The 26,672-nt window shown below is 43.6% G+C and overlaps 1 protein-coding gene across 1 annotated transcript in view; it reads right to left on the bottom strand.

Annotated features, from left to right (window-relative positions):
* Positions 1–11,223: 11,223 nt before the first annotated feature.
* Positions 11,224–26,672, bottom strand: part of LOC134587222 (heat shock factor protein 2-like) — a 37,644-nt gene continuing 22,195 nt past the window's right edge. The window contains exons 10-12 of the mRNA XM_063443464.1: positions 15,681–15,750; positions 14,088–14,160; positions 11,224–11,853 (exon numbers count right to left, since the gene is read on the bottom strand). Coding sequence (XP_063299534.1) covers positions 11,546–11,853; positions 14,088–14,160; positions 15,681–15,750 — 451 coding nt within the window. The 3' untranslated portion in view covers positions 11,224–11,545. The remainder of the gene's footprint in view (positions 11,854–14,087; positions 14,161–15,680; positions 15,751–26,672) is intronic.

A 26,672-nucleotide genomic window follows, 5' to 3' on the forward strand; every position in this document is an offset into this window, starting at 1 on the left:
ACACCACCCCAACATTAAGGGTATGTCAATAGGCCCATGTGCATACAAACTATCTATGTTCGCTGATGACATCTTCTTGACATTAAGCGACGTAGAAACATCCCTGCCAACCCTACTGAAACTTTTAAATGAGTATGGTAAATTGTCATACTATAAATTAAACCAAGCCAAAACCCAGGCCCTACCTGTAGGCCTACAGCGAACCACAACCGCAGGCCTTGTTCAGGAATATAGATTCGACTGGAGAAAAGACCACATCACATATTTAGGGGTTAAGATAGCACCCACAGCGGACCAAATATTTCACTATAACTATAAACCACTAATCCTACTATGCAAATCGGAATGTCACAGATGGAAACCAGTGAAATTGTCCTGGTTAGGCAGGATCAACACCATCAAAATGGTCCTACTCCCAAAGCTACTGTACACATTCCGCCTACTACACATACAAGTCCCGCCTTCCTTCTTTAAAACGCTCCAACAGATAATATCCCAATATATTTGGGACTCCAGAAAACCCAGGCTATCACACCGTACTCTAAACAAGCCACAGCACAAGGCGGAGTCGGTCTACCGGACGTACACGCCTACTATAAAGCAGCTATACTAGAGGCAGCGGTAAAACTGCACAATCACAAAGGAACGTACCAATGGGTAGACATGGAGGTCACCCACTCTGGCTCGACGCCCCTGGTTGATCTCCTGTGGACCCCGAAAATCTATCGGCCCAAGGACAAATCCCTCTTACCGACCACATTACTGACTCTACACCACTGAGACAATCTACGTCACAAATACGACAATACCCACAAATTTCATCCCCGCACGCCATTGACAACACTGAAAGCAATCTCGCCCTGGCTCTCACTACACTCATGGGTCAAACTGGGAATTACCCACATAGAACAAGTTATGCAAGGTGACCTCATTAAACCCTTCCCAGACCTACAGAAGGAATTCAAACTCACCAATTCTTCAGTGTTTCCCTACCTAAAACTCAAGAGCGTAATTCCATTACATGTAACACATGACCATGAGTCCCCCGACCCAGGCTCAAGGGCCGTAACAACACTGTATGACAGATGCTGGCAAACCCCCAACAAGCCCAAATCCCTATCCCTCTGTTATCAGTTGACCCTAGGGGCCACACCCATAGGCACCCCAAAATTTGTGACCCAATGGCTTACAGAGGGCGCTGGCTCGATAAGTAAAAATGAAGTGCTAGCAGCCCCGCGGGCCCTCACAGGCATTACACAGTGCTACTCCCATGTAGAGGCCCACAAAAAGCTGGTATATAGGTGGTACCTAACACCCCACAGACTCCACTCGATGTACAACACAGCTCCACCACACTGCTGGAGCTGCGGGACTGAACGAGGCACAATGCTCCACATTTGGTGGACGTGCCAACGAATACGACCTCTATGGGCAGAGGCACAGACCATTTTGCAGTCCCTAGGCATCCCATCGCCACCCCTAGATATCCACACAGGTTTGTTCCTCTCATACCCGCGTTCAACCCCAAAACACGTGAGACGTATAATGGCCATTGTTATCCTTGCAACACGTAATCTGATAGCAATTCAGTGGAAACAACCCCACTGTCCCCCCCGAACCCAACTACTAGATAAAATCCATCAGTATTACATGTATGAGAGCGTGTCAAACACGACTGTCGCCCAACAAAAAGTGTTCCAAACAGACTGGCATCATGGGTAGCTCTAAGAGACAGAACGACCAATGGTAACAATACTCTATGCCAATAAGGCACTAAACAGGAGCGATGATAACGTTGCCCCATGGCTAGCTAACCTCTCCCGCCACACGCAACAAACTCCAGAATTCTCGTCCCCAGCACTAACTCAGACAGAGCCGGATTGACCTATTCATAGACATTAGCATGGCCAAGTCGCAAACCCCGTTAGGCCCTATGGCCCATACGCTGTGGTCTCCATCCGCCATGGTTATATGTTGCCGTGCACCAAACTGTGCTGCGCTATATATTTCCCCCTCCTCCCCACCCACCCACCTCCTCCCCATTGTATCTTCCCAGTTGGAGGATCCTACAGGTCCGAGCATATAATATTAGGTACCAATGGTAGGTGGTCACCAAATCAAGATAGCAGATAGAACACTTAGGTGTGATGAATGAATCCTTGACATGCTATATGAAATAACTATAAGCGCACATACACGACGCAACCGAGAGAGTTTCTGAGGTCACCCTCTTGCCTCCTGCTACTCAGATTCCAAGATGAGACCACAAAAGATGACCCCCATTGTACATTGTGATAGCATTGCTTATTACGTGAATTGTGATTCCCCCCACCCCCCTCTTTCTTTCTGTACCCCATTTACCATATGAAAATAAAAATTGTCAATTGAAAAAAAAAAAGCAAGTATTTTGGTTGTCAGGCTATTCTATCTGGGACAGCTAGGAATGTTTAGATAGTGCTCTAATTAGAGCTAGATTTTTGATTATAGTATTTTTGAATCACCTGTGAATGTTAAAGCCAAGTGTGGCATTTGTTTACTTATTAAATAAAACTGCTCCTTTCTGAAATTTCAAGTCTGCGGCTGTTTATACCCAAGAGGCCTGTGTTGTTTTGGCTGGAAACAAGAATCCTGTGTGGTTGCGGTATCATTATATATATATATATATATATATATATATATATATATATTGCCGTAATGGTTAGATAACATATAATTAGTAATAACATATGAATAGTAATAATAACCAGCCGGCAATGCAGTAAGCCTGTAAAAAAGAGGGCAAAAGGAAGTGTACCATACATATACCATACAATACATCAATTATTTGGACAAGTCTTGAAAGGCTTGACGAATCTCTTTAACTGGTTCTGGGATATATAGAGTGTACGTGGATGATTTCCAGCGTTCCATGGCTTTAATGATGTGTGTTGGAGTGTTATTGGATGAGGGCCGAGGAGGCAGCCCCTATGCGAAAAGAGTGGCCTGAATAGTGATTTGAATTAATTACTGGTTAGTAGCATGCGAACGTACAGCATGAATTTAGATGTAGTGAGCGTGAAACCGAGTAGTTCGAGAAGTGGTTGGTGAGGTAATTTTTGGAAAGTGCTGAAATATGTGTCTAAAACAAGAACTGGACGCCATTTGATGTTGGGTAGAATGGTATATTAACTGGATGTCCCATCTGACTTGTTTTAGAACAGTCGAGTGACAGGATGTAGTGATCCTGGGTTTTAGTGATATTCCTAGTTGTAAGGAAATCTGTGTCCGTTAGATTGGTCAATGTGAATTCCCATGGTCTTAGAAAACCGTAAAAGGCTAAGTATATGTCTGTTTTGATTACTATATTTGTATGTGGTTCAAAAGGAGAAGCATCTAATAAATTGGATAGAGATTGGAATAGTTTACCTTGGATAGGTAGTCTCTTAGGGGGTAATATTTTGTCAGATTTATGTATCCCTTTCAGCAAGATTTTGATTTGGTAAGTGGATAAGAATCCTGTGATGTTAGGGTGAAGTATTAACATGTGATGTTGAATGACTGTTGTTAGGTAGAATTTGATAGTGTTATAAGGTAATTTTAGCTTAAGGTGGCAAAAGGAAGTGAAACCCAATAAAGACACCATTGCAAATTTTTTCATGAATATGGAAATGAGCAGTGAATTTGGTGAAAAGTATCAAGTGGTAGAGGTTCTGTGCGCGTGACAACAAAACATTTAATCTATTAACATGTCTTGAAATGGGGGGGGGGGGGGGGGCAGGAGTAGCTAGATGAGAGGCAGTGGGTAGAGTCTTGTGGAATGCCTGCAAGTTAGAGACCCCTGGGATGTGAATACATGTGAGAAAAAACTGGTGAGGGGCTGCCACCAGTTTCCTCAAAAACCTCATGATAATTAAAGAAGATGAGCGACCTTTGTTGACAATGTGGCAGGTAGCTAGGTTATCTGAGAAGCATCTGACCGTGCGACCAGCCCAGCCAGGCCCCAAGGTAACTGCTGCCGCCACAATAGGGTACAATTCAAATAAGGCAGAAGTCTTAGAAAAACCTGGTAGTGACTCTACTTCAACAGGCCAAGGACCCCAGAGCCAGTTATTGCCACAGATGGCTGCGAATCCTGTATTGGCCGCATCATCTGTCCAGATTGTCGGGGAACTGTCAGAGATTGGTGGGATAAACATTGCCTTCCCGTTCCATTGTAGCAAGGAATTGCGCCACATGCGCAAGTCTGCCGTCGCGTGAGGGTCCAAAATGATGCGTGAGTAGTCTAAGGAAAGGTGAGGGAACAAAGAACAGTTGTGAAATAAAAGATCTGCCTTGTGGAAAAATACTCATGGTAAATTGAGCGAGCCAAGCAGCCTTCCGGTTGCAGGAACCCAATTGTAAGTAAAGGTTGATACTAGACAAAGTTTGCTAAATTGTATCACAGGATACCATATTTACAGAGTCCAGTTGAATCCCCAAAAAATGAATAACCGTATCAAGGCCCCCAGTCTTTTGTGGGGAGACTGGTATCCCCAGGCATCCAAAAAGACCGATTGCAGCAGTAAGACTGTGAGGGGTTTGAGAGTTGTCTTCAATCGTGAGGAAATCGTCCAAGTAATGTATAACTGTCGGGCATCTGCACACATTAAGTAGCAACCAGCAGAGGGTTTCCACAAAATGTCAAATATTTTGGGGCTACTCTTGTAACCGAACGCGAGTCTGGTGAAAAAATAATATAGACCATGCCACTTAATGCTGTGGAAATGTCATAGTGAGGGGTGGATAGGAAGTAATTTAAACGCATTGACAATATCGGTTTTGCTGAGCCATGCCCCTGCCCCAGCTGAGAGAATGGCCCACATAGCATTGTCAATGGTGGAGTATTGTAAATAGAACTCCTCATAGGGGATGAGGGAGTTAAGACTAGGTACTGTGGAGGAATGTGGTGCCGAAAGGTCAATGATCAATCTACAATAGGATTTGTTCTCCATGAGGTGAAAGGGTGTGACCTAAAAGGGCCAAGAACAAATCCCTGTTCCTATTTAGTCTCAATCAGTTTGCCCATCGATTCTGGATTTCCTAAGGCCGACTGTAAATTGTTACATTCAAGCGTTCCAGATGACAAGTGAATGATACTCGTGTGAAACCCTCGTGACAATCCCTCAACTAAAAAGTGAAACAAGTGTCGTGAGTGGTGACTCCTTTACAGGTCAGAAAAACAAATAAAATATCAGTGAGGTAGGGCCTAGGGTACATTTTACTTGGGCACATGGGCTTAGCATGAGCCCGGAAACAATTATATAAAATGTTCAACAGTCTACATGCTCTAAATCCACATGTAGCTGCATTAAAATTATTGCAGATTTGTGACTTGCCCAAAAACACAATATCCCGACCGAGTTTATCCTTGATTATTTTGGTAGACTATAGAATTGCTACCATTTATACCTGTAGTTTGCCACTGTAATGTTCTGTGCATGCAGTTTGTATTAAATGTTTAATGTTTGTGACCAATATTTCATGTACACAGTTATTAAAATTTTGGGTGATAGAATTTGGTTTCTATACTTTTCAATTGTATAGAACACATGGCTACTCTACTCTCCCTCTTTCCTATGCTCCTCTGGCTGTAAATACCTTCATATAACTGTTCCATCTCCATCTCTGTTCTTCAGGCCTCACTTCACACCTTTCCAGAACCATCAATACTCAAGCTCTGCATTTCTCCTCAGCACTACCTGCCCACACAGGTTCCCTCTAAATTTATGGCATGCTCCCCAAGCTGTTTGAGATTCTCACTCAATTACATCTTCATTCCCTTTACACTTTACCAATAACGGAAACTATCTGTGAACTTCTTTTAGCCATTACTTCCAAATTTCCCCTGCTACTTGCTGTCTCAAATCCCCACTGTATCCTTTAGATTGTACGCTCACGGGCAATCTAGCTAAGCAATTTGTATAAAATAGCTTCAATAGCTAGATATCAGTTAACAGGCAGAGCCCTCTCTACCTTTTGTATTTGTCTGTGTATATTGTACGTCCTCCACTAATTGTACAGCGCTGCGGAATCTGTTGGCGCTTTATAAATACCAGTAATAACTAAATAAATGTACACATCCAGTTCCTCTCTCTTTTTGGAATAAATGAAACAAAAAACATCCCTATATATCCCGAAAGCCTGGATGAATTCAGGCAAAGATAACTTCTTACTCAACCTCGAGTCCCTTGCTCTGAGCACCACTGAAATATCCCAATACGCATACGTCCTATTCTCAATAACATCCTCGGATTCAATAAGGAGCAAAACCAGGTTAACATCCTTGCCTCCCAGGATGTCCTTTTTTAAGATGAGCTGGAACCATATGCGATGGGTGTATAGCCTCAGGGGCTCTCAGTGGAGTGACAGAGTTACCCGGGTGCAGATGCTGCTGGCAGAGCAACCGTTGGTCTAGAGCTGGCAGTTTCCAAATGCTCCAACCTATCGTTTATTAGTCCAATGGATGATAGTAAAGAGGCCATCATGGCTTACACATCAAGCGGCTGGAATGCACTAGGCCCCTCCCCAGCATTAGAGGTGTCGGTGTTAACATCTAGAAGCTTGAACAACTCTTCCTGGCAGTAGCTGGGAATGGAATATGCCTCCTGCGGAGTTCAGCAGTGATTGTGGTACTGTCCACGATCTGAGCGATGACGGGCTAGCTGCATCTGCTCCACGGGAAGGAGCATCAGACCTAACTGCGGTGCTGAGAAGGGACAGTTCATCAGGGACATCAGGAGCCTGGGACATACTGAAATATAAGAGCACCATTTAGTGTGAAACCCAATCAGTACTTGCAGACTAGTTATTGCCATGTGGTGAAACAATTCCACTAATAGGTGACAGGTGAGGCCCTGCTAGTTGCCAAGTTTAACAGCTGTCTGCAAAATTGGCCATGCTTCTCTGTTTGATATCATGCAAACGGGTTTCAGACGTCTGAGCACTTGACATTGACGCACGTTCGTTTACTCCTACAGGAGTTTCTTTTAATATTTCTGGACATACAAAATCATTGATTTACTATCCCCTCATTTCCTCACAATGTTAAACTCTACCCAGTGGCCTGTCTCCAAGAATATGAAAAACAGACTCAGTGATCCAACGTGTAACGAGTTGTTATTGGCGCTTAGCCTACCACATCACCCTGTATCTACAGTGATATTAGCCCGCTGGGTAAAATGGATAATGTCTTTGGCTAACATAGATTCATCCATCTATGGTGCACATTCTACTAGAGGGGCCATGGCTTCAAAAGCTTTCAACCTGATCTGTAAACTGGAAGACCTTCTTCGGATGGCAGATTGGTCTTGTGAATCAACATTTAAGGAATATTATTTTCGCCCTAAAGAACATTTCTCCTCTACGGTTATTTCACAGCTTAGAACTAGCATAATATGAGCCTCCATGTACTTAATAAAATTACCAGATTTCACACCCTAGGTACACTGTGGGTAGTGAGTTGTAAATGTCTAGTATGCTTTAAGAGTTGGTTATTTATTTTCATGACTTAGTTACCTACAATATGATTAACTTAACATAGTGAATATTATTCAGTTTAATCACTACTGATAACATGGGTAATATTCTCTTGGAGCATATTTTACCATTTGTTCTCTCTGTTCATTACAGCTTGAAACTTTACGATGGCTCTCATCAGGACCGATTTCATCCACAGTTACAACGGATGTGTTCAAAAGGATCCGTTCCCTCGAAAGATGTTGCCTCACAGACAACAACTGTTCAACTGTCTGGTTGTGTTGAGTCAGTCATTTTGTTTCTGGTTCTTCTCGTTGACTATTGGCATCACCAAGAAAGAGTGGCTTAGGGTCACATGGGACTATATGGAATGCAGACTAATCTCATAGCATATGATGTTATGGTTAACCCTCTGAGGGTATTTTTTTTTCTATGAATATCTTAATATCCTTTCTTTGCTGCTGAGGAATAAAAAAAAAAAGAGATAAAGCATAATATTCACCTCAGTGTCCTTAATAAAATCATGACTATACATCATGTAAATAGTGAAATCTGGTAATTTTCTTATGCAGTATAATTATAACCATCTGGAAGAATGGGGTCTATTTACTTTTATTTTCCATGCTTCCTCAATGTAAGTTGTCAAACCGTTTTAAGACTGATTTAATGTCTTACCTTAGGTTTGCCAAGTGCCACTCCCTGCCTTCAGTGCAGGGCTTAACCCCTTAAGGACCAAACTTCTGGAATAAAAGGGAATCATGACAGGTCACACATGTCATGTGTCCTTAAGGGGTTAAACTCATTACCTGAGAGTGATCAGCCAAAGACTGGCCCTGCCCTCCTATAGAGGAGAATCTGGGCACTGCTGGCACCAAAACCAGTCCAGTACAGTACAGAGTAGTAGTTATTTTGCTTGTTCTTTTAACAACTTGAATAATGTTATCCTGCATGCTCTATGCTTATTCCCACTTGTAAACATATCATGTTTTCATATCCTTTATCTTCAGCTCTTTTCCACATAATTTTCCTCCTTTTATTTTTCCCAATATTTCTTCATTTTCATTTCAATGTCTTTTTGGCAGGTGCCTCAAACCTACCTACCACACTTGATTTTAGGATATGCTGATGCCAGGGCACATTCCTCCTTTGTCATATATTTATCCATAGGCTTGCCCATGCACATGTTCTTCCCCTCCCTGCCGACTATACATGTCTTGATTAAAATATATCTTTATCAATTCTAAGTACACTTTCCTAATGCCTCAGATTATTGCTGATGTATTCACCAATGAAACCCAGTGTGTGTAATCTATCAAGGTTGAGTGTATAGAGCAGTGGCCCCTAAACCAGTCCTCATGGACCACTAACAGTCCAAGATTTATGTATTTCCATTTTTTTTTTTTTTTATTCAAATGGAGACACTGACAAAACCTGGACTATTGGTGGTCCATGAGGGCTGGGTTAGGGTCCACTGGTATAGATAACATTATGCTGCTCTTACACCCATAAGATATCTGTTGCATTGATCCACGAGACCCACTATGCTGTTTCCTCTTTTAAAAGGCATTATCCCACAGGTTAATTTTGTAATGCATTTTATTTACGAAATTTTAAACGGCACAGTCTGTGGAGTTTGCATAATTTAGGTGGAAAGGGGGCAGGAAAAGGTGAGTTTAACTTAGCCTGTCCTTTGAAGGCATCTTCTTCTTGTGGCACTTCAGCATGCATTAGAGTACAGCACTGAGGTCTACAGCAGATCCCGCGGAATCCTCAACACATAGAGCCAAGTCCCGGCAGCTGTCACTGGTGATGGCTGGGGGATTGACACTTCTAGACAGTGGTAGCTCCACCTAGTGTCAGGCGTAGGAAAAATTGTGATGACAAAGCAGTTCCTACTTTGTCTCACTATAACTTTTGAAGGAATTTCAATGAAAGATTTTATCTTTGTGAAATACTAATTTTTCAGGGGAAAGAGTGACAGTGACAAAAAAAAGAAAATAATATAAATATATATTTTACCATGCTTGTGCCTGCCCCGACACTCTTGTCTAATCTATTGTTTTTTCATAGAGAAGCATAGGAGATTAAAAGCACGGCGTGCCCAATTACATGCTGGAATCCAATAGGTGATACCTGTGATCAGGATCAGTATTTAAGGATGGTAGCAGTCCTCACAGATCCATCACAAACAGAATCTGACTTGGTTGTTGCAAGAAGACAGTCACTAGAGGTAAGTTTAACCATGCAACAAAAACATTGCTCTAGTTACAAAATGGCAAGGTTTTACATCGAAAAAACTAAACCGACAGGGCCCCTGCACCCAGATGATTTCATTAAAACGGAAAAGCAAATACTTTTAAACAAATATACAAACCAAAATAAAGCAAGAAAAATGTTGACCAAGTTTATAAAGATTGTACAGATTGTACTGTTGAAAATGCATCTCAACGGGAATTTCTTCAGCCTACCACCAACATCATTCCTCTTACTCACCAATCTCCTTTTCAAACCACTATTGACAAAAACCAGGTGCAAAGTGAAGTGATCTTCCAACTGCACATGTGTAAATCATGGTAGGAATGCCCAATGCACTTTTCCAGCAATTATACGAATAGGACACCGGTTTATTAGACAGTATCCCACCCTTGTAGAGAGGTTGGAAAGCATAAGAAATAAGAAGCAGTAAAATATTGGACTTTTTCTTTTTCTTTTTTTAAACCTGCAGAAAATCAAAGCAAAAAATCCCTTTTGAATGGACAGTTGTCTCCTAATGATGCATGTCCCTTTAATATGAAGTGGTCATGGAATAATAAGGCATGTTAAGGAAGCTTAAATACTTAAGCATGTTCAGGTAAAAAAAAAAAAAAAAACACTTCATTTTATACCTTAAATGTGAAATTCTCACAACACATGGGGCGGGGTGGTCCGCCAGGATAGATAAAGTTGACAAAGAATGATAACAGGTCACTGGCATTGTCTAGCCATTCCAGTGGGAATATTGCCGCCATTGTCACCTACCCACACACTAATGAATGGCATTTATATTGCACCCACTTGATCAACAGAGCTTTTAAAAAAAATGATGCACGTGGGGAGCAAAGGCTATCTCGATCATACAGAAGAGCTACTGTAGATCAATTTGCAGAAAAGCAAACCGGTTTTCCTTGCACTAGAGGTTTAATAGGTACGCGCCCTCCTGCGCAGGGCCCCTTCAGCCACTTACCTGAATCCAGCACCATCTGAATCTTGGCGCTCGGTCAGGCTCTGCCCACACTCCTCCCTTGCCGCTGAGACATTATGCATATGGCCGCGTGCGCATTAGACCTCCCAACAGAAAAGCGTTATTCAATGCTTTCCTATGGGGAAAATCTGACGCTGGAGGCTCATGAAAATGTCCAGCGTCAGATAACGGACCAAAAGTCAGTTTAGATTCCAGTGGCTGTTAGGAAGATAGCAACTAGAGGTGTATTTTTAGCCTCTCAGTGTAAACACTACTGTTTTTACAAAATAGCAATGTTTTACATTAAAATGACAGGACCACTACACCCACACCACTTTATTGAGATGAAGTGGTCTAGACTAATTTTGTGGTCCTTTTATAATTAACATTAAAAATAGGAACTATAAAACAAAGACTCATTTGCTGTAATGAAGATTTGTGCTGACCTGGAGGATGTGATTAGTTATGTACCATTAGGAAGACGACGAAGAAAAAAATCTGCACAATAAAAAAGTGTTAGCTCACAATGTTTTAAAGCAAACAATGCTGTATTGATATTATTATGATCAACATATCCAGTGTTTGTGTTTTTTTTTGTCCATCCCTTATAACATATAAATGGATTTACTCATTCATTCAACTAAAACACCTAGCTTACTCCAACTGCTAGGCTAGGAATACTGTTGCAGTTATTGAAAAGGAACTCTCAACAAGATAAGATAATCCAAAAAAAATAAAACATCTAAAAATAATGCTATAAATTCCACACTTCTAACAAAGGAGGAAATATTTATAGCAAAGGAGGTCTAATAGCAAAAATAACCATCTGGGCTAAGATTCATTTTGCTTTTTGCCTTGAAATTTGGACCTCTGGGTTTGGGTTTCCTCATGTTGCATTCTCTTTCCATCTACAGTCATAGAAGGCAGAACCACATTTTTTGGCATCTTATCAGTGTGCATGATGAAGCTGGCTAAATTAGACAGCACTGCTGAAATCTCTGAAAGTTTCTCAAAAGACTGTTGTTCCAAAGTTAAAACACGCCTTGTCAAGGATGTGTTGTCTTTGTGCATTTCCTTTAGCATGGTTTCCATCTTGCAACAGGAGGATCTGCATATTTTTCGTCTCTTTCTTGTGTGCCCTTTAAATAGACAAATATAATTCAAGTAGTAAATATAGACACTTTCATAGCAAAACAAAATCATAGTCATGTTTATTTTAAATAAATATTCATGTGATGCTCGGTTTTCTTTTAACCCCTTTAGGACACATGACATGTGTGACATGTCATGATTCCCTTTTATTCCAGAAGTTTGGTCCTTAAGGGGTTAAATGCACATTACGGATTTAGCAATTGACATCATGAGTCAAATTCGGTCCCCAGATAAGCCCGGGACCACAAAAATAGACAAACAAAATCAAAACAGAAGCTTTGGGAGTCATGTATAAATATGTTGTATCCTGAAAAGTGGGGCAGTTACCATAGAAACCAGTAGACGCACAGAACTTGTGACACCACCCCTTTTCCAGGTTTATCATTTCAGAACAGATATGTGTTGTAAATTTCTCCTCCTCTGCCCACTCTACTTCACTTTACTGACTGACAGACAAAGGGCACAGTGTACAACAGTGATTGAGAGAAAGTTAAGGTGCACAGCATCATGATAGAGGCAAATACAGTGGTGTGGGATTCTTCACTTAAACATATAATAGACAAGTAAAGATGCTAGAAATTATTACAATCTGAGTGACATGTTGGACACCCCAGGAAGAAAGTCCAGAACATATAATTTGAAAGCCTCATATTTAGCCTTGTAACTTTCCAAAACACTGTAAAACCAGAACATGGTGGGCACTGGGAGACTTTGCTGAACACAAATATGAGTTTTTTAAAACAGCAATATGTATAATGATAATAATATCATCAGTAAAAGGGCAGTTTGGGTGTGAAAAATGCAAAAACGAATATGAACACTAACTTTGATCAAGTTTTGTGAGTAAGTGGCTCTTAACAAAAAAAAAACCAAAAAACTGGACATACCCCATTTTTAATACTATGAGTTGTCTATTTTTGCAAATGGTATGCAAAATCAAAACAAACCCTAGAAGTTGACTATATGTCTGCTCAACCATAATTCACATTGTTTCACTTTAACACTGATATATAATTTTGTTCAGGAGAAACGGGGCTTTCATTTCACATCCAATATTTTTATAGGAAACAATTTAATAGGAATAAAAACTGAAGAAAAATAACCCCATTTCTTAATTTCTCACTTTTTTTATTTTTATTTAGTCACACGTGGCTGTTTATGTAATACTGTTTGCTTTTACTGCAATAAAATACACATATTTGTGTTCAGTGATGTCTCACGAGTACAACAGTACATCCTCACGTACACGGAAAGTTAAAGGGTCAAATATAAGGCTTTCCCCTTTCCAGTTTTTACACATTGAAATTTGCCAGATTGGCTATGTTGCCTTTGAGACCACATGGCAGCGCAGGAATGAAAATTACCCTCACCATAGCATACCATTTGGAAAAGTAGACAACCCAGGGTATTTAAAATAGGGTATTTCCAGTCTTTCTTAGTAGCCACAGTTAGCATTCATATTTGTTTTAAAAAAATAAAAATAATTTCAACCAAAACTGCACTCTCACTGATAACATCATCGTTAACTGATTTAAAAACACTCATATTTATATGCAGCGAAGTCTGACTAGTAAATCAGTAGCCCCCCAGACCTGCATGTACAGGTTTTAACGTGTGCCGGAACATTACAGGGCTAAATATAGGGCTTGCAAATTGAATTTTATGAACTTTCTGCCTGGATTGTCAGACAGGTCCCTCAAATTATAATTGGTAAAATCACATAATTATGTATGTACACTTTCATTCAAAGTGTATTTTTATATTAATATATGTGAGCATTAACAATACACATTTACAGCAGAAGCGGAGTGTTGGGAAGTATCCCGGAGGCTCCAAGCCTCAAAGCCGTTACAGCGTTTTATACCGCCACAACAGCTTTAAAGACCTTTAAATGTGGAACAGCATTAAATGCCTTAACAGCGTCATGGGGTTAATGAGAAGATAATGCAGGGCCATCTTAAAGTATAGGAAAAAAAAATAAACCTTTTTACAGCTAACTTGCTTATCCAAGAATATACACGGCTTCCTCAAGTTGTACAAAAAAATATTCTCATATTTGTCATTAGAAAGTTATTTTTAGTTCGCTTTAAAAGATTTAGTATATGGATGCTTAACGATCACACTGTGTATTGTGTATATTATACTACTGCATACATATCATGATATTTTATGTAATGACATCATGAAAGTTTCTATGGGCGATAATCTTGATTTGCCTTACCAGAGTTTATGGAGCCAGCCCGGTTTTCATCTGCGTCTTCAGATCCACTGTAATCCATTATAAATTCTGTTTCCTATGATTTGTAATAGTACAGGATACATACGCATTAGACCACACTCGTCACAGGATAGAGGAGGGGATGGGAAGGTGGCCGAGCACCAGGGGACATCGGCACAGGGAAAAGAGGGGTCGCGGGGGTGCGGTAGTGCCAGGAATACGGCTTTGTATTCCTGGCACTACAGTATCCTTTTAATGTTGTGCTGTTGAGGTATTCTCTCACGCAATTTACATAGCCTGGATTGTAAATAGACTAGTGTCTATGAAACCACAGTTTGTAAGAGAGAGTAATCATCCTGAAACATGGAAGCATATAATATGGTCAGGTTTGAGTGATATACCTGTCCATTAAAGGAGACTATAGGCAACCAGACCACTACAGCTCACTGAAGTGGTCTTGGTGGAGTGTCCCAATCACCCTTATTCCTGCAGTGTAAGCATTGCAGTTTGAGAAACGGCAATGATTGTATTACAGGACTAAGACTGCCTCTAGTTGCCGTCAGACAAGCACTTTCTGTTGGTTAAGCAACATTTGGTCTGCATGAAGACACCCAGCGCCAGTTACATACCCATAGGAAAGCCTTGAAGCAATGTTTTCCTGTGGGGATGGTGTAATGCGCTTGCGGCGCATGCGCATCAGTCCTCTCACCCTTTTCAGATGACTGAGGAGGCAGAGCACTGATCCAGCACCGCGCTCCCGATTGGGTAAGTGTAAAAAGGTTTCTAACTCATTCTATGCCCAGAGGAAACTAGAGTGTAAGGAATACAGATTTGTACCCCTTACACTATAAAATCCCTTCAAAATGGCCTCATATTTCTTGGTTGTTATTAAAATTAAATTAAAAAAAAAAAAAAAAGAAATATTACTGAATCGAATAGTTTCTATAGGTTAGGAAATATATGTGTTTTTTTAATATATTCTTTTCAAAGCAAGCAATGGGTAAAGATAGCAAAGTTCTTAAAGTAGAGCAATAAACAAAGAAATTAACTGAATATTTAGACAGATTGCTCACTTTCACAACTTAACTTCGAGTTTATAAATAAGCCTCACATTAAGGAATATTTATCAAAGAGTTTTGCTCTGCAAAAATGGTGCAAAGTATTAAAACGGAGGCAATCACCACAGAAACCATAAGGTAATTTCCTTTTACATCTTTCCACTTCTCAGAACAAAATCTTGATAATTCTTCCCTGTAGTTATTAGACAATTGGCTACGGTTTATTGGTATGTTAACCATCATATTTACATGCAAACAAAACATTTCAATATGCAGGATATATTACTTTGCAATAATAATAATAAAAAGTAACAAGAACAAAAATAATAATCTAGATCAAAATGCTCAATGTTCTGTTGGTTGCTCTTTATTTAAAAACGATAAAAAAAAACAACAAGAACACAATTCAGGCATAAAGATCTCAAACTGGAGAAACTTATTTTATTCTTATTCAAATTTTATGATCTTTTGAAACACAACTGCTTTTTCTCCACAACATCTACATTATTACAAGTTATATTATCAAAATCATACTTACAGAATCTTGATGCTCTGCCTTGCTCTCCATTTTTATTTTCTTTATTTTGCTTCTGTCAGAAGGCTTTGAACTGTAAGAAGAATAAATAAATAAATGGTCACATTGTATGGTGTTGGAATAAAAAACAAACCTTAGAGTAAAATCGCATAATATTACCATTTACAAACATATGTGGTACCTACTTTAAACCCCACCAGAAGGACAACAGTTCAAGTGGTCCCTTCCATGATTTAAAGGGACACTATAGTCACCAGAACAACTACAGCTTATTGAATTTGTTCTGGTGAGTAGAATCATTACCTTCAGGCTTTTTGCTGTAAACACGGTCTTTTCAGAGAAAATGCAGTGTTTACATTTACAGCCTAGTGATAACTTCACTGGCCTTAGATAGCTGTTCGAGATCCTTCCTGGGTCATGGCTGCCTAAAATGCATCCAAACATTCAGTATCTGCACCCTCTGCATGCATAAACCGAACTTTCCGCATAGAGATGCGTTGATTCATTTAATCTCTATGAGGAGATGCTGATTGGCCAGGGCTATGTTTGAAAAGTGCTGCCTCTGCCCCTGATCTGCCTCTTTGTCAGTCTCAGCCAATCCTACGGGGAAGCATTGTGATTGGATCAGGCTACCACTTCTTATGATGCAGGCAGGTCTAAAGGAAACAGGGACATGTAAGCAGCTGCAGACTTTAATACAGGTACGATTTTACTATTTTTAGGGAGGCATGTGGTGGGAAGGGGGGCTAGATGGTGGTTTTAACCCTATAGGGTCAGGAATACAAGTTTGTGTTCCTGACCCTATAGTGCTCCTTTAAACCTGTGATCTTGGTGTTATACACAAATGTTGCAACATGCATATTAGCCCATAGAGCAGTTTTACCACCCCTGAACATAGCTAAAAGATGGTCTTACACACATCCAAGCTATTTTTTTTGTATGGAATGTATCCTAGAGTAAGTTGCTACCTGATATAGCAAAGTACTTTCTGAGAATTGTCAAGTAGGAGGATAATGTTCATGCAAAATAAAGTTTTATAATTACATCTATCTCCTAGTCTAGTGTGAGAAAATGCTGTCAAAAGGTTAACTTCACTACATTCACTGTAGTAAATAACACCACTAAAGTTTTTGCACCTGATTTACACCCCCCACCCCTCCCAGTAGAGGAGTAGAGGAGTAGAGGAGGGAGAAAGAAGAAGAAAAAAAAATTCTCGCCCATATCAAGTCTAGAAAAGACACAAGCAATATAAACAAGGACAGGGCTTTATGTGCAATCACGAAATAAGGTAAATACTGTACATGTATCCAAGTTTAAATCTTGTTTACCACTAATGCCCGATGAATGGTTTTTGCAATTTGTAACACTTGGTTCTGGTTCAACTTACATGTAATGCTTGCCTCTTCTGTCACACCTTTCCAATCTGCAGTTTTTCTCGTGCATCCTTCTATACAGCGGCTTGTGAAGCTGCCTGAATTAGTGACCCATATTCCACAGCATTCAACTGTGCATACAGCAATGGTTGTAATCTGCAAATATGGGGCAGTACAGCTTCATTGACAGCTGGTACTGAAGCTACTGTAAGGTATTACCTTACAGTAGTAGTTTTAGACATGTTTTTCTCTCCATCTTTATTTTTATAGCTTTGAATAGCAAACATCTGAAAAACAGAATTCAGATGTACGGGTTTTCAAGAAAATTCACAGTTCTCCTATACAGAGTATTGGGAAGACCTTGACTCATTCCAAAAATTCAACAACGTCTTCGTTATTGCAAAAGCAGTGCAGAATCAAGAGGCCTGCTGAAAACAAGTATCACACAAAGCGTTCTCTTCATTTTTAAAATGTAATATTTCTAAAACACACGTTAAAAAAAAACAACAACCAAAAAACAAGTCTGTAGTGTCCATTTAATACAATGTTAATGTTATATAGGAATAGCAGTTTTATCGGTAAAAAGAACATCTGCCCAAAGACCAGCAATTCCCCAGGTCCGGCAAAAAACATATTGCAATGAAAACTTAATCTCCTTGAGTGCTTTCATGTGCTGATGTACATGGGGAAGTGCGAGGTGAGGTGTACGAGATGAGGGCAGCGATTCCTCCTCTTCTGTGGAGGCTTCGGGTGAGTAGCAGGCCTCAGACGCCATCTTAGGTCTCCGTGGGGGCTCTAAGGCTCGGGTTGCCTAGGCGTAGCTGAGCCCTGATTCTTTTTGTTTTTCATCCCCATCATCTCTGCTTGGGGGTATCTTGTCTCGGTTGTATTGTTTTATGTTTTCCCGTGGATTTAAGCTTTAATGTTTATGTTTCGAGCGGAGCTCTGAGGAGATGTCCGCTCGGTTCAGCTGCTGGCCACGCCCCTCCGTATTTGCACTTTTAAAGCGGCACTGTCATGCCGAATCCCGTTTTTTTTTTAACCCCCCTCCCGCCTCCACTACATCCAATTGACCCCTTAGGTCACCCCCAAATGCCCCTAAGCCCCCCATATTACCTATTTTTTATTCTTTTTCTTCTGCCCCAATCTTTATTCAGGCCGCCGCCATCTTTGTGTGGGTAGGTGAAGTCCCTGAGTCATCTGCCCACACTAGATAGCCTGTGAGATTCCCGCACATGCCCAGTGAAACACCTGGACATGCGAACGGGAATTTCACCTATTCATTCATTCATCAGACAGACGAATGAATGAATAGAAAAAATCAAACGAACAAACAAACACCGAATATCAGTGTTGTTTGTTCATTCAGTTTATTACAAGGAGGGAGCTACCGGCGTGCAGCTCCCTCCTTGTAATATGTAAAGACAGAAGCGGCAGGGAGCTGTGCTCCCCACCACTTCATAAGCCCCCCAGCCCCCCCCCCTTACTCTCTGGGGGTCAATATGGGGGTCAATATGACCCCCATAATAGCATAAGGGAGATTAAAATCCTGTGGCTGCTCACTGTAAAAAATAAAAATGGTAATAAGGGGGGGGGGGGGGGGGGGGGGGACCACCTACTGTCCTCCCCCCGGCCCCCACCCCTGGGCGGCGGGTGGGGGGGGACCTACTGTCCTCCCGCCCTGGCACCCACCCCTGTGCGGTGGGTGGGTGGGGGCCCTAATAAAACAATAAGGGGGGGGGGACCTACTGCCCTCCCCCCTGGCCCCCACCCCTGAGCGGTGGGTGGGTGGGGGGAACGTACTGTCGTCCCCCCCCTGGCCCCCACCCCTGCGCGGTGGCCCTAATAAAACAATAAGGGGGGGGACCTACTGTCCTCCCCCCTGAGCGGTGGGGGCCCTAAATGAAATACCCCCCCCCCCAATCAAGGTGACTAGGGGTCCCAAGCCCCTAGTCACCTCCCCCCCCCCCCCAAAACAAACTATCCCCTACCTACCCCCCTCACCCTAAAAATAGTGAGGGGGAATAAAATAACTAGCCTGTAAAAAAAAGAAAATTAAACTTACCATTTGAAGTCTTCTTTTTTCTAAAATCTTCTTATATTCAGCCCCCAAAAGGCCAAATAAAAATCCATCATACCCGTCGAACTAAAAATAAAATAAAAAACCCGAGCGCAAAAAAAAGAATCCATCTTCTGATTGGTGGGTTTAAGCCAATCAGAGTGCTCTGTGTCATTTTACAAGCATGGGAAAGTTCTTTGGAATTTTCCCACGCTTGTAAAATGACAGAGCACTGTGATTGGATGGCTTGAAATCCATCCAATCACAGTGCTCTGTGTCATTTTACACAGCGTGGGAAAGTTCTTTGGAATTAAACCCACCAATCAGAGTGTTCTTAGCCTAATTGCAGGGCGGGGCAAGGCTTTATAAGCCTTCCCCCACCCTGCGGAGCTCAGTCTGCGCGGAGCCCTCCATGGGTGAAGATGGAATATTTTTTTTGCGCTCGGGTTTATTTTATTTTATTTTTAGTTCGACTGGTATGATGGATTTTTATTTGGCCTTTTTGGGGGCTGAATATAAGAAGATTTTAGAAAAAAGAAGACGTCAAATGGTAAGTTTAATTTTCTTTTTTTTACAGGTTAGTTATTTTATTCCCCCCTCACTATTTTTAGGATGAGGGGGGTAGGTAGGGGATAGTTTGTTTTGGGTGGGGGGGGGAGGTGACTAGGGGCTTGGGACCCCTAGTCACCTTGATTGGGGGGGGGGGGGGGTGGGTGTTTCATTTAGGGCTCCCACCCACCACTCAGGGGTGGGGGCCGGGGGGGGGGGGAGAGGACAGTAGATCCCCCCCCCCTTATTGTTTTATTAGGGCCCCCACCCACCGCGCAGGGGTGGGGGGAGGAAAATAGTTCCCCCCCCCATCTTTATTAAGGGCCCCCACCCACCGCTCAGGGGTGGGGGCTGGGGGGGGGGGGAGGACAGTAGGTCCCCCCCTTATTGTTTTAGTAGGGCCCCCACCCACCGCGCAGGGGTTGGGGCCAGGGGGGGGGAGGACAGTATGTCCTCCCCCTTATTGTTTTATTAGGACCCCCACCCACCGCTCAGGGGTGGGGGCCGGGGGGGGGTGGAGGACAGTAGGTTCCCCCCCCTTATTGTTTTATTAGGACCCCCACCCACCGCTCAGGGGTGGGGGCCAGGGGGGGAGGACAATAGTTTCCCCCCCCCATCTTTATTAAGGGCCCCCACCCACCGCTCAGGGGTGGGGGCCGGGGGGGGGGAGGACAGTAGGTCCTCCCCCTTATTGTTTTATTAGGACCCCCACCCACCGCTCAGGGGTGGGGGCCGGGGGGGGGGGGGGGGAGGACAGTAGGTCCCCCCCATTATTGTTTTAGTAGGGCCCCCACCCACCGCGCAGGGGTGGGGGCCAGGGGGGAGGACAGTAGATCCCCCCCCCTTATTGTTTTATTAGGGCCCCCACCCACCGCGCAGGGGTGGGGGCCAGGGGGGGGGGGAGGACAATAGTTTCCCCCCCATCTTTATTAAGGGCCCCCACCCACCGCTCAGGGGTGGGGGCCGGGGGGGGGAGGACAGTAGGTCCTCCCCCTTATTGTTTTATTAGGACCCCCACCCACCGCTCAGGGGTGGGGGCCGGGGGGGGGGGGGAGGACAGTAGGTTCCCCCCCTTATTGTTTTATTAGGACCCCCACCCACCGCTCAGGGGTGGGGGCCGGGGGGGGGGGGAGAGGACAGTAGATCCCCCCCCCCCTTATTGTTTTATTAGGGCCCCCACCCACCGCGCAGGGGTGGGGGCCAGGGGGGGGGGGAGGACAATAGTTTTCCCCCCCATCTTTATTAAGGGCCCCCACCCACCGCTCAGGGGTGGGGGCTGGGGGGGGAGGACAGTAGGTCCTCCCCCTTATTGTTTTATTAGGACCCCCACCCACCGCTCAGGGGTGGGGGCGAGGACAGTAGGTTCCCCCCCTTATTGTTTTATTAGGACCCCCACCCACCACTCAGGGGTGGGGGCTCGGGGGGGGGAAGGACAGTAGGTTCCCCCCCCTTATTGTTTTATTGGGACCCCCACCCACCGCTCAGGGGTGGGGGACAGGGGGGGGGGAGGACAATAGTTTCCCCCCCATCTTTATTAAGGGCCCCCACCGCTCAGGGGTGGGGGCCGGGGGGGGGGGGAGGACAGTAGGTCCCCCCCATTATTGTTTTAGTAGGGCCCCCAACCACCGCGCAGGGGTGGGGGCCAGGGGGGAGGACAGTAGATCCCCCCCCCTTATTGTTTTATTAGGGCCCCCACCCACCGCGCAGGGGTGGGGGCCAGGGGGGGGGAGGACAATAGTTTCCTCCCCATCTTTATTAAGGGCCCCCACCCACCGCTCAGGGGTGGGGGCCGGGGGGGGAGGACAGTAGGTCCTCCCCCTTATTGTTTTATTAGGACCCCCACCCACCGCTCAGGGGTGGGGGCCGGGGGGGGGGGAGGACAGTAGGTTCCCCCCCTTATTGTTTTATTAGGACCCCCACCCACCGCTCAGGGGTGGGGGCGAGAGTAGATCCCCCCCCCTTATTGTTTTATTAGGGCCCCCACGCACCGCGCAGGGGTGGGGGCCAGGGGGGGGAGGACAATAGTTCCCCCCCCATCTTTATTAAGGGCCCCCACCCACCGCTCAGGGGTGGGGGCCGGGGGGGGGGGGAGGACAGTAGGTCCCCCCCATTATTGTTTTAGTAGGGCCCCCACCCACCGCTCAGGGGTGGGGGCCGGGGGGAGAGGACAGTAGATCCCCCCCCCTTATTGTTTTATTAGGGCCCCCACCCACCGCGCAGGGGTGGGGGCCAGGGGGGGAGGACAATAGTTTCCTCCCCATCTTTATTAAGGGCCCCCACCCACCGCTCAGGGGTGGGGGCCGGGGGGGGAGGACAGTAGGTCCTCCCCCTTATTGTTTTATTAGGACCCCCACCCACCGCTCAGGGGTGGGGGCCGGGGGGGGGGAGAGGACAGTAGATCCCCCCCCCTTATTGTTTTATTAGGGCCCCCACCCACCGCGCAGGGGTGGGGGCCAGGGGGGGGGGAGGACAATAGTTTCCTCCCCATCTTTATTAAGGGCCCCCACCCACCGCTCAGGGGTGGGGGCCGGGGGGGGAGGACAGTAGGTCCTCCCCCTTATTGTTTTATTAGGACCCCCACCCACCGCTCAGGGGTGGGGGCCGGGGGGGGGGGGGAGGACAGTAGGTCCCCCCCCTTATTGTTTTATTAGGACCCCCACCCACCGCTCAGGGGTGGGGGCCGGGGGAGGACAGTAGGTTCCCCCCCCTTATTGTTTTATTAGGACCCCCACCCACCGCTCAGGGGTGGGGGCCGGGGGGGGGAGGACAGTAGGTTCCCCCCCCTTATTGTTTTATTAGGACCCCCACCCACCGCTCAGGGGTGGGGGCCCGGGGGGGAGGACAGTAGGCCCCCCCCCCCCCCCCCCATCTTTATTTAGGGCCCCCACCCACCGCTCAGGGGTGGGGAGGACAGTAGGACCTACTGTCCTCCCCCCGGGCCCCCAAGTAGGTCCCCCCCTGCAAGTCCACAGTTTCCAGATTACCCACATGCCTAAGGGATACCCAAGATTTCCTTAATAAAATCACCAGCTGTGAATTAAACGACACACAGTACATCTTTGCCACGGCAGATGTAAAAAATTTGTACACGGTGATTCCTCACAATATGGGGGTGGATGCGATGCGAACACTGCTATCACAATCAGATGTCTATGAAGGTCCCCCCATTGAATTCTTGTTAGAAGGATTACAACTTACATTGACGAATAATTATTTTCGTTTTGAAAAGAATTTTTAAATTCAAGAGACAGGAACTGCGATGGGATCGGCCATAGCTCCAACATATGCTAATAGTTTTATGTATGCACATGAGAGCAGACGAATTAGGAAAATTTGATACAGTATCACAGGTTTTTGGACGACATCTTTATGTTATGGCAAGGCACGGCAACAGAATTGGAAAAGATGATTGAGGAACTGAACAATTTAAACTCTACCATTAAACTTACTTTGACGTACAGCACGGATAAGATCCAATTCTTGGATGTGGAGATATTTCGGAAGGATCGAAACATTGGATATCGATTATTTAGAAAACCCTCAGACCGCAATACGCTGCTACACGCTAACAGCGCTCATCCCAAAACCCTAAAGGAGTCTTTACCTATTTCTCAATACTTAAGAGTGTACAGAAATAACTCAGATGAAAGTACATGTAAGACTCAACTAGAGGACATGACTAGATCCTTTGTGGAACGAGGATACACATATAAAGTGCTTCAAGAATGTCAAATAAAAGCAGAAAACATTCAGGGGCATATCTACTAAACAACTTCAAAATCTGCCCAGAATTACGATCCCTTTATTATACCACGCGGAGAGCCAGAGATTTTCCCAAAGGATCAAAGGCAGATGGGACATTTTATCCAGCGAAAAAACACTTAACCCGATTTTTCTACAGAAACCAAGGGTTGCGTATTCACGCAACAGAAACCTGAAGGACGTTTTAGTAAGAACAGATACACCGAGTCAATATAGTACACGAACATTGCATACCAAGAAAGGCTGTTTTAAGTGTTCAGGTTGTGTCACATGTGGACACATGTTGACAGGTTCTTCCTTTGCACATCCACACACAGGCAAAAGAATCCAGATCAAACATCGGCTAACCTGCATGAGTGACCATGTGGTATACCTCATTTCATGCCCGTGTGGTAAATATTATGTGGGAAAAACAGATCTCACAGTAAGAGATCGTATTCGCGGCCACAGATCAGGAATCATGACGGCGTACCGGGATGGGAAGACGGATAAACCTGTGGCAAAACACTTCCTAGAATTCCAACACCATTTACCCACGCACAAGTTCACAATGATAGACCACATACCACCGCTCACAAGAGGAGGCGACAGATCAAAGCTACTTTTACAAAGGGAAACCTTTTGGATCACACATCTGGACACGGTCCAACCGAAAGGATTAAACGAATACAACTCATTTAGTTGTTTCTTGGATATCCGTTGATCTCGCTGAGCATTAAATGACTTTGAAGAATACGCGAGACTTTGGCTCAGGATTGAATGGCCATCCCACAATAAAGAGGAGACTGTGAATTATCTCTGATTTCCTGTCACTGGGAGTGATAATATATAGCTCCAAGAATGGGTTGTGGACTTTTAATTGGTGATTGGGGATATTATATACTTATCTGCACCATTGGATTTTCGATAAACACTCAGTGACACAAGGGTAGTAGAGTCTTTCCTCCTTTTGCCTTAATTTCTTTTTTTCCTCTACTTCCTAGCATTCCTAGCTTGCAGGCTGAACTGGCATACAGTTAGAAGTATCACTGTAACAATTTCTTTATTCTTTTTTTCTGACAGTACATTCATATAATTCTTGGGGACACACTACACTATCAGTTCATATTTCAGCTGCACAGCATTTTTAACCTCTAGAGGTCAGGTAGTAAACACACATTCTTCGTTATATTTTTTCACACACTTTTTGTTACATTGTTTCACATATGCATCGTAGATTGATTTCAGCAATAGGATTTTCACATTCTCTTTTTACATTTTCACTAGTTTAAAATTTACATTCAGTTTATTTGACTCTCACAGTCTAGCATTCCCTGTGACAATTTATTTCTTTCATCACACATATGCTGACCACTTTACACAATTATAGATCCCGATAGATACATGGTCAATATCACACACACTTACCCACTGTTACATGCTGATAACTCCTATCATGCTAAGCCAGCCCGTTTTTTGAAATTGATGCTTTTTTATGGTTTAGGTTTGTGATTGGGCAACACACATGGCTTTCCCAGCTATGGTCTCCAATTTAGTAAGGGTCTAGGCAGTATTTGAGTTAGCTTTAGTAGGCTACACAGATCCACAGTTGCCAACATACCAGATTCTCTAACCGAGTCCCGATATGAGCAATCTTTTCAAGTCATTCTTGGCTCACTTGGTTGTTTAAACGATCAGTTAGACAGTTGCTAAGGCATTTAGAATAACACATATGCTATATACAATTTTATTTCTCCTCCGTATTAATTTTAAATCTCTGCTCACATTTGGTTGTTAAAACAGCTTCGCCGTCTCTAGGCAACACGTGGTGATTTCACCACACGTTACTTTACGGCAATTGACACAACGGCCCGCGATTTGCGGCTTGATTCACATGGCAGATTGGACACACAGGGAGCACTTGGTGATTGGGTAAGTTTAACAAGTGTTTATGTATATATTTGAGGTTTTTGTATATCACAGCATCTTGAAAAAGACTGCTAGACGGTCGAAACGTCGATTTTTTTGCGTGCTATTTGAATACAGTAATTTGATTTAACAAATCCATGGAGTGCTCTCATTTTTTGCTTTGTGTATATATATATATATATATATATATATATATATATATATATATATATATATATATATATATATATATATATATATATATATATATATATATATATATAGTAGATAGAGCACTCCAGAGGTCTTATACAAAATTATTTATTCGGTGAAGAAAATCAACGTTTCGACCTTAAGGTCTTTATCAAGATATCTTGATAAAGACCTTAGGGTCGAAACGTTGATTTTCTTCACCGAATAAATAATTTTGTATAAGACCTCTGGAGTGCTCTATCTACTTCCTACATATATATCCACGCTCTGCAGCACCGAGGCTTTTTTTGCATTTGAATCTATTTTAAGGTAGAGTGCCAGACTTTGAATATTGTATGTATATATATATATATATATATATACACATATATATACATATACACACACACACACACACGTGTGTGTAATTTCACTCTTAAGTGTATTTTTATATTGATATATGTATGACGTTATATAGAAGACTTTATACACACACACATATACACATACATATATATATATATACACACACACATATATATATATACACACACACACACACACACACACACACAGTTCAGGCAGTCCCCCAGCAGGCAGTACTATGGACGCCTATTGCAGCCATGTGACCGCTCTTTTTTAGAGCGATCACACGGCCCATGGGGTACTATTTAGCCGAGGGGGGACTGTCTCGGCTGTCAGACAGTCCCCCCAGATGGAGCAGAAGACCGATCGCTGGCGGGGGAACGGCGGCGATCGGGTAAGTGAATGGAGGGAGGAAAGGGTGAATATTTATTTTTAAAATTATTTTATTCTTCACTCAAGGCACTCAGCACGCCGACAGAGCATCGGAAGCCTTCCTGATGGCTTCCACTGCTCTGCCTCACTGCCGGGTGCCACATGGAGCAACCCGGAAGTGATCGCTCCGGGGAAGCATTCACCTGGCAGCCGGGCAGTGGGGGGGGGGGGGGGGGGTATTGCAGGATGCCAAGTCGTTAACCATTTTTTGTCTGACGTATCCTGTACATTCGCGGTCACCAAGGCATTAAACATTATGGCTGTGAACGTGTGAAGATATAAGGGGGAGAAATAGGGCAGGATGTCAAATATAAAATCTGTAAATATAGTGAACTGCTCACCTACCTCTCTGGAGCCTATAGAATATTGGCTTTA

Source organism: Pelobates fuscus, chromosome 2 (assembly GCF_036172605.1).
Source record: "Pelobates fuscus isolate aPelFus1 chromosome 2, aPelFus1.pri, whole genome shotgun sequence".
Classification (NCBI taxonomy): domain Eukaryota; kingdom Metazoa; phylum Chordata; class Amphibia; order Anura; family Pelobatidae; genus Pelobates; species Pelobates fuscus.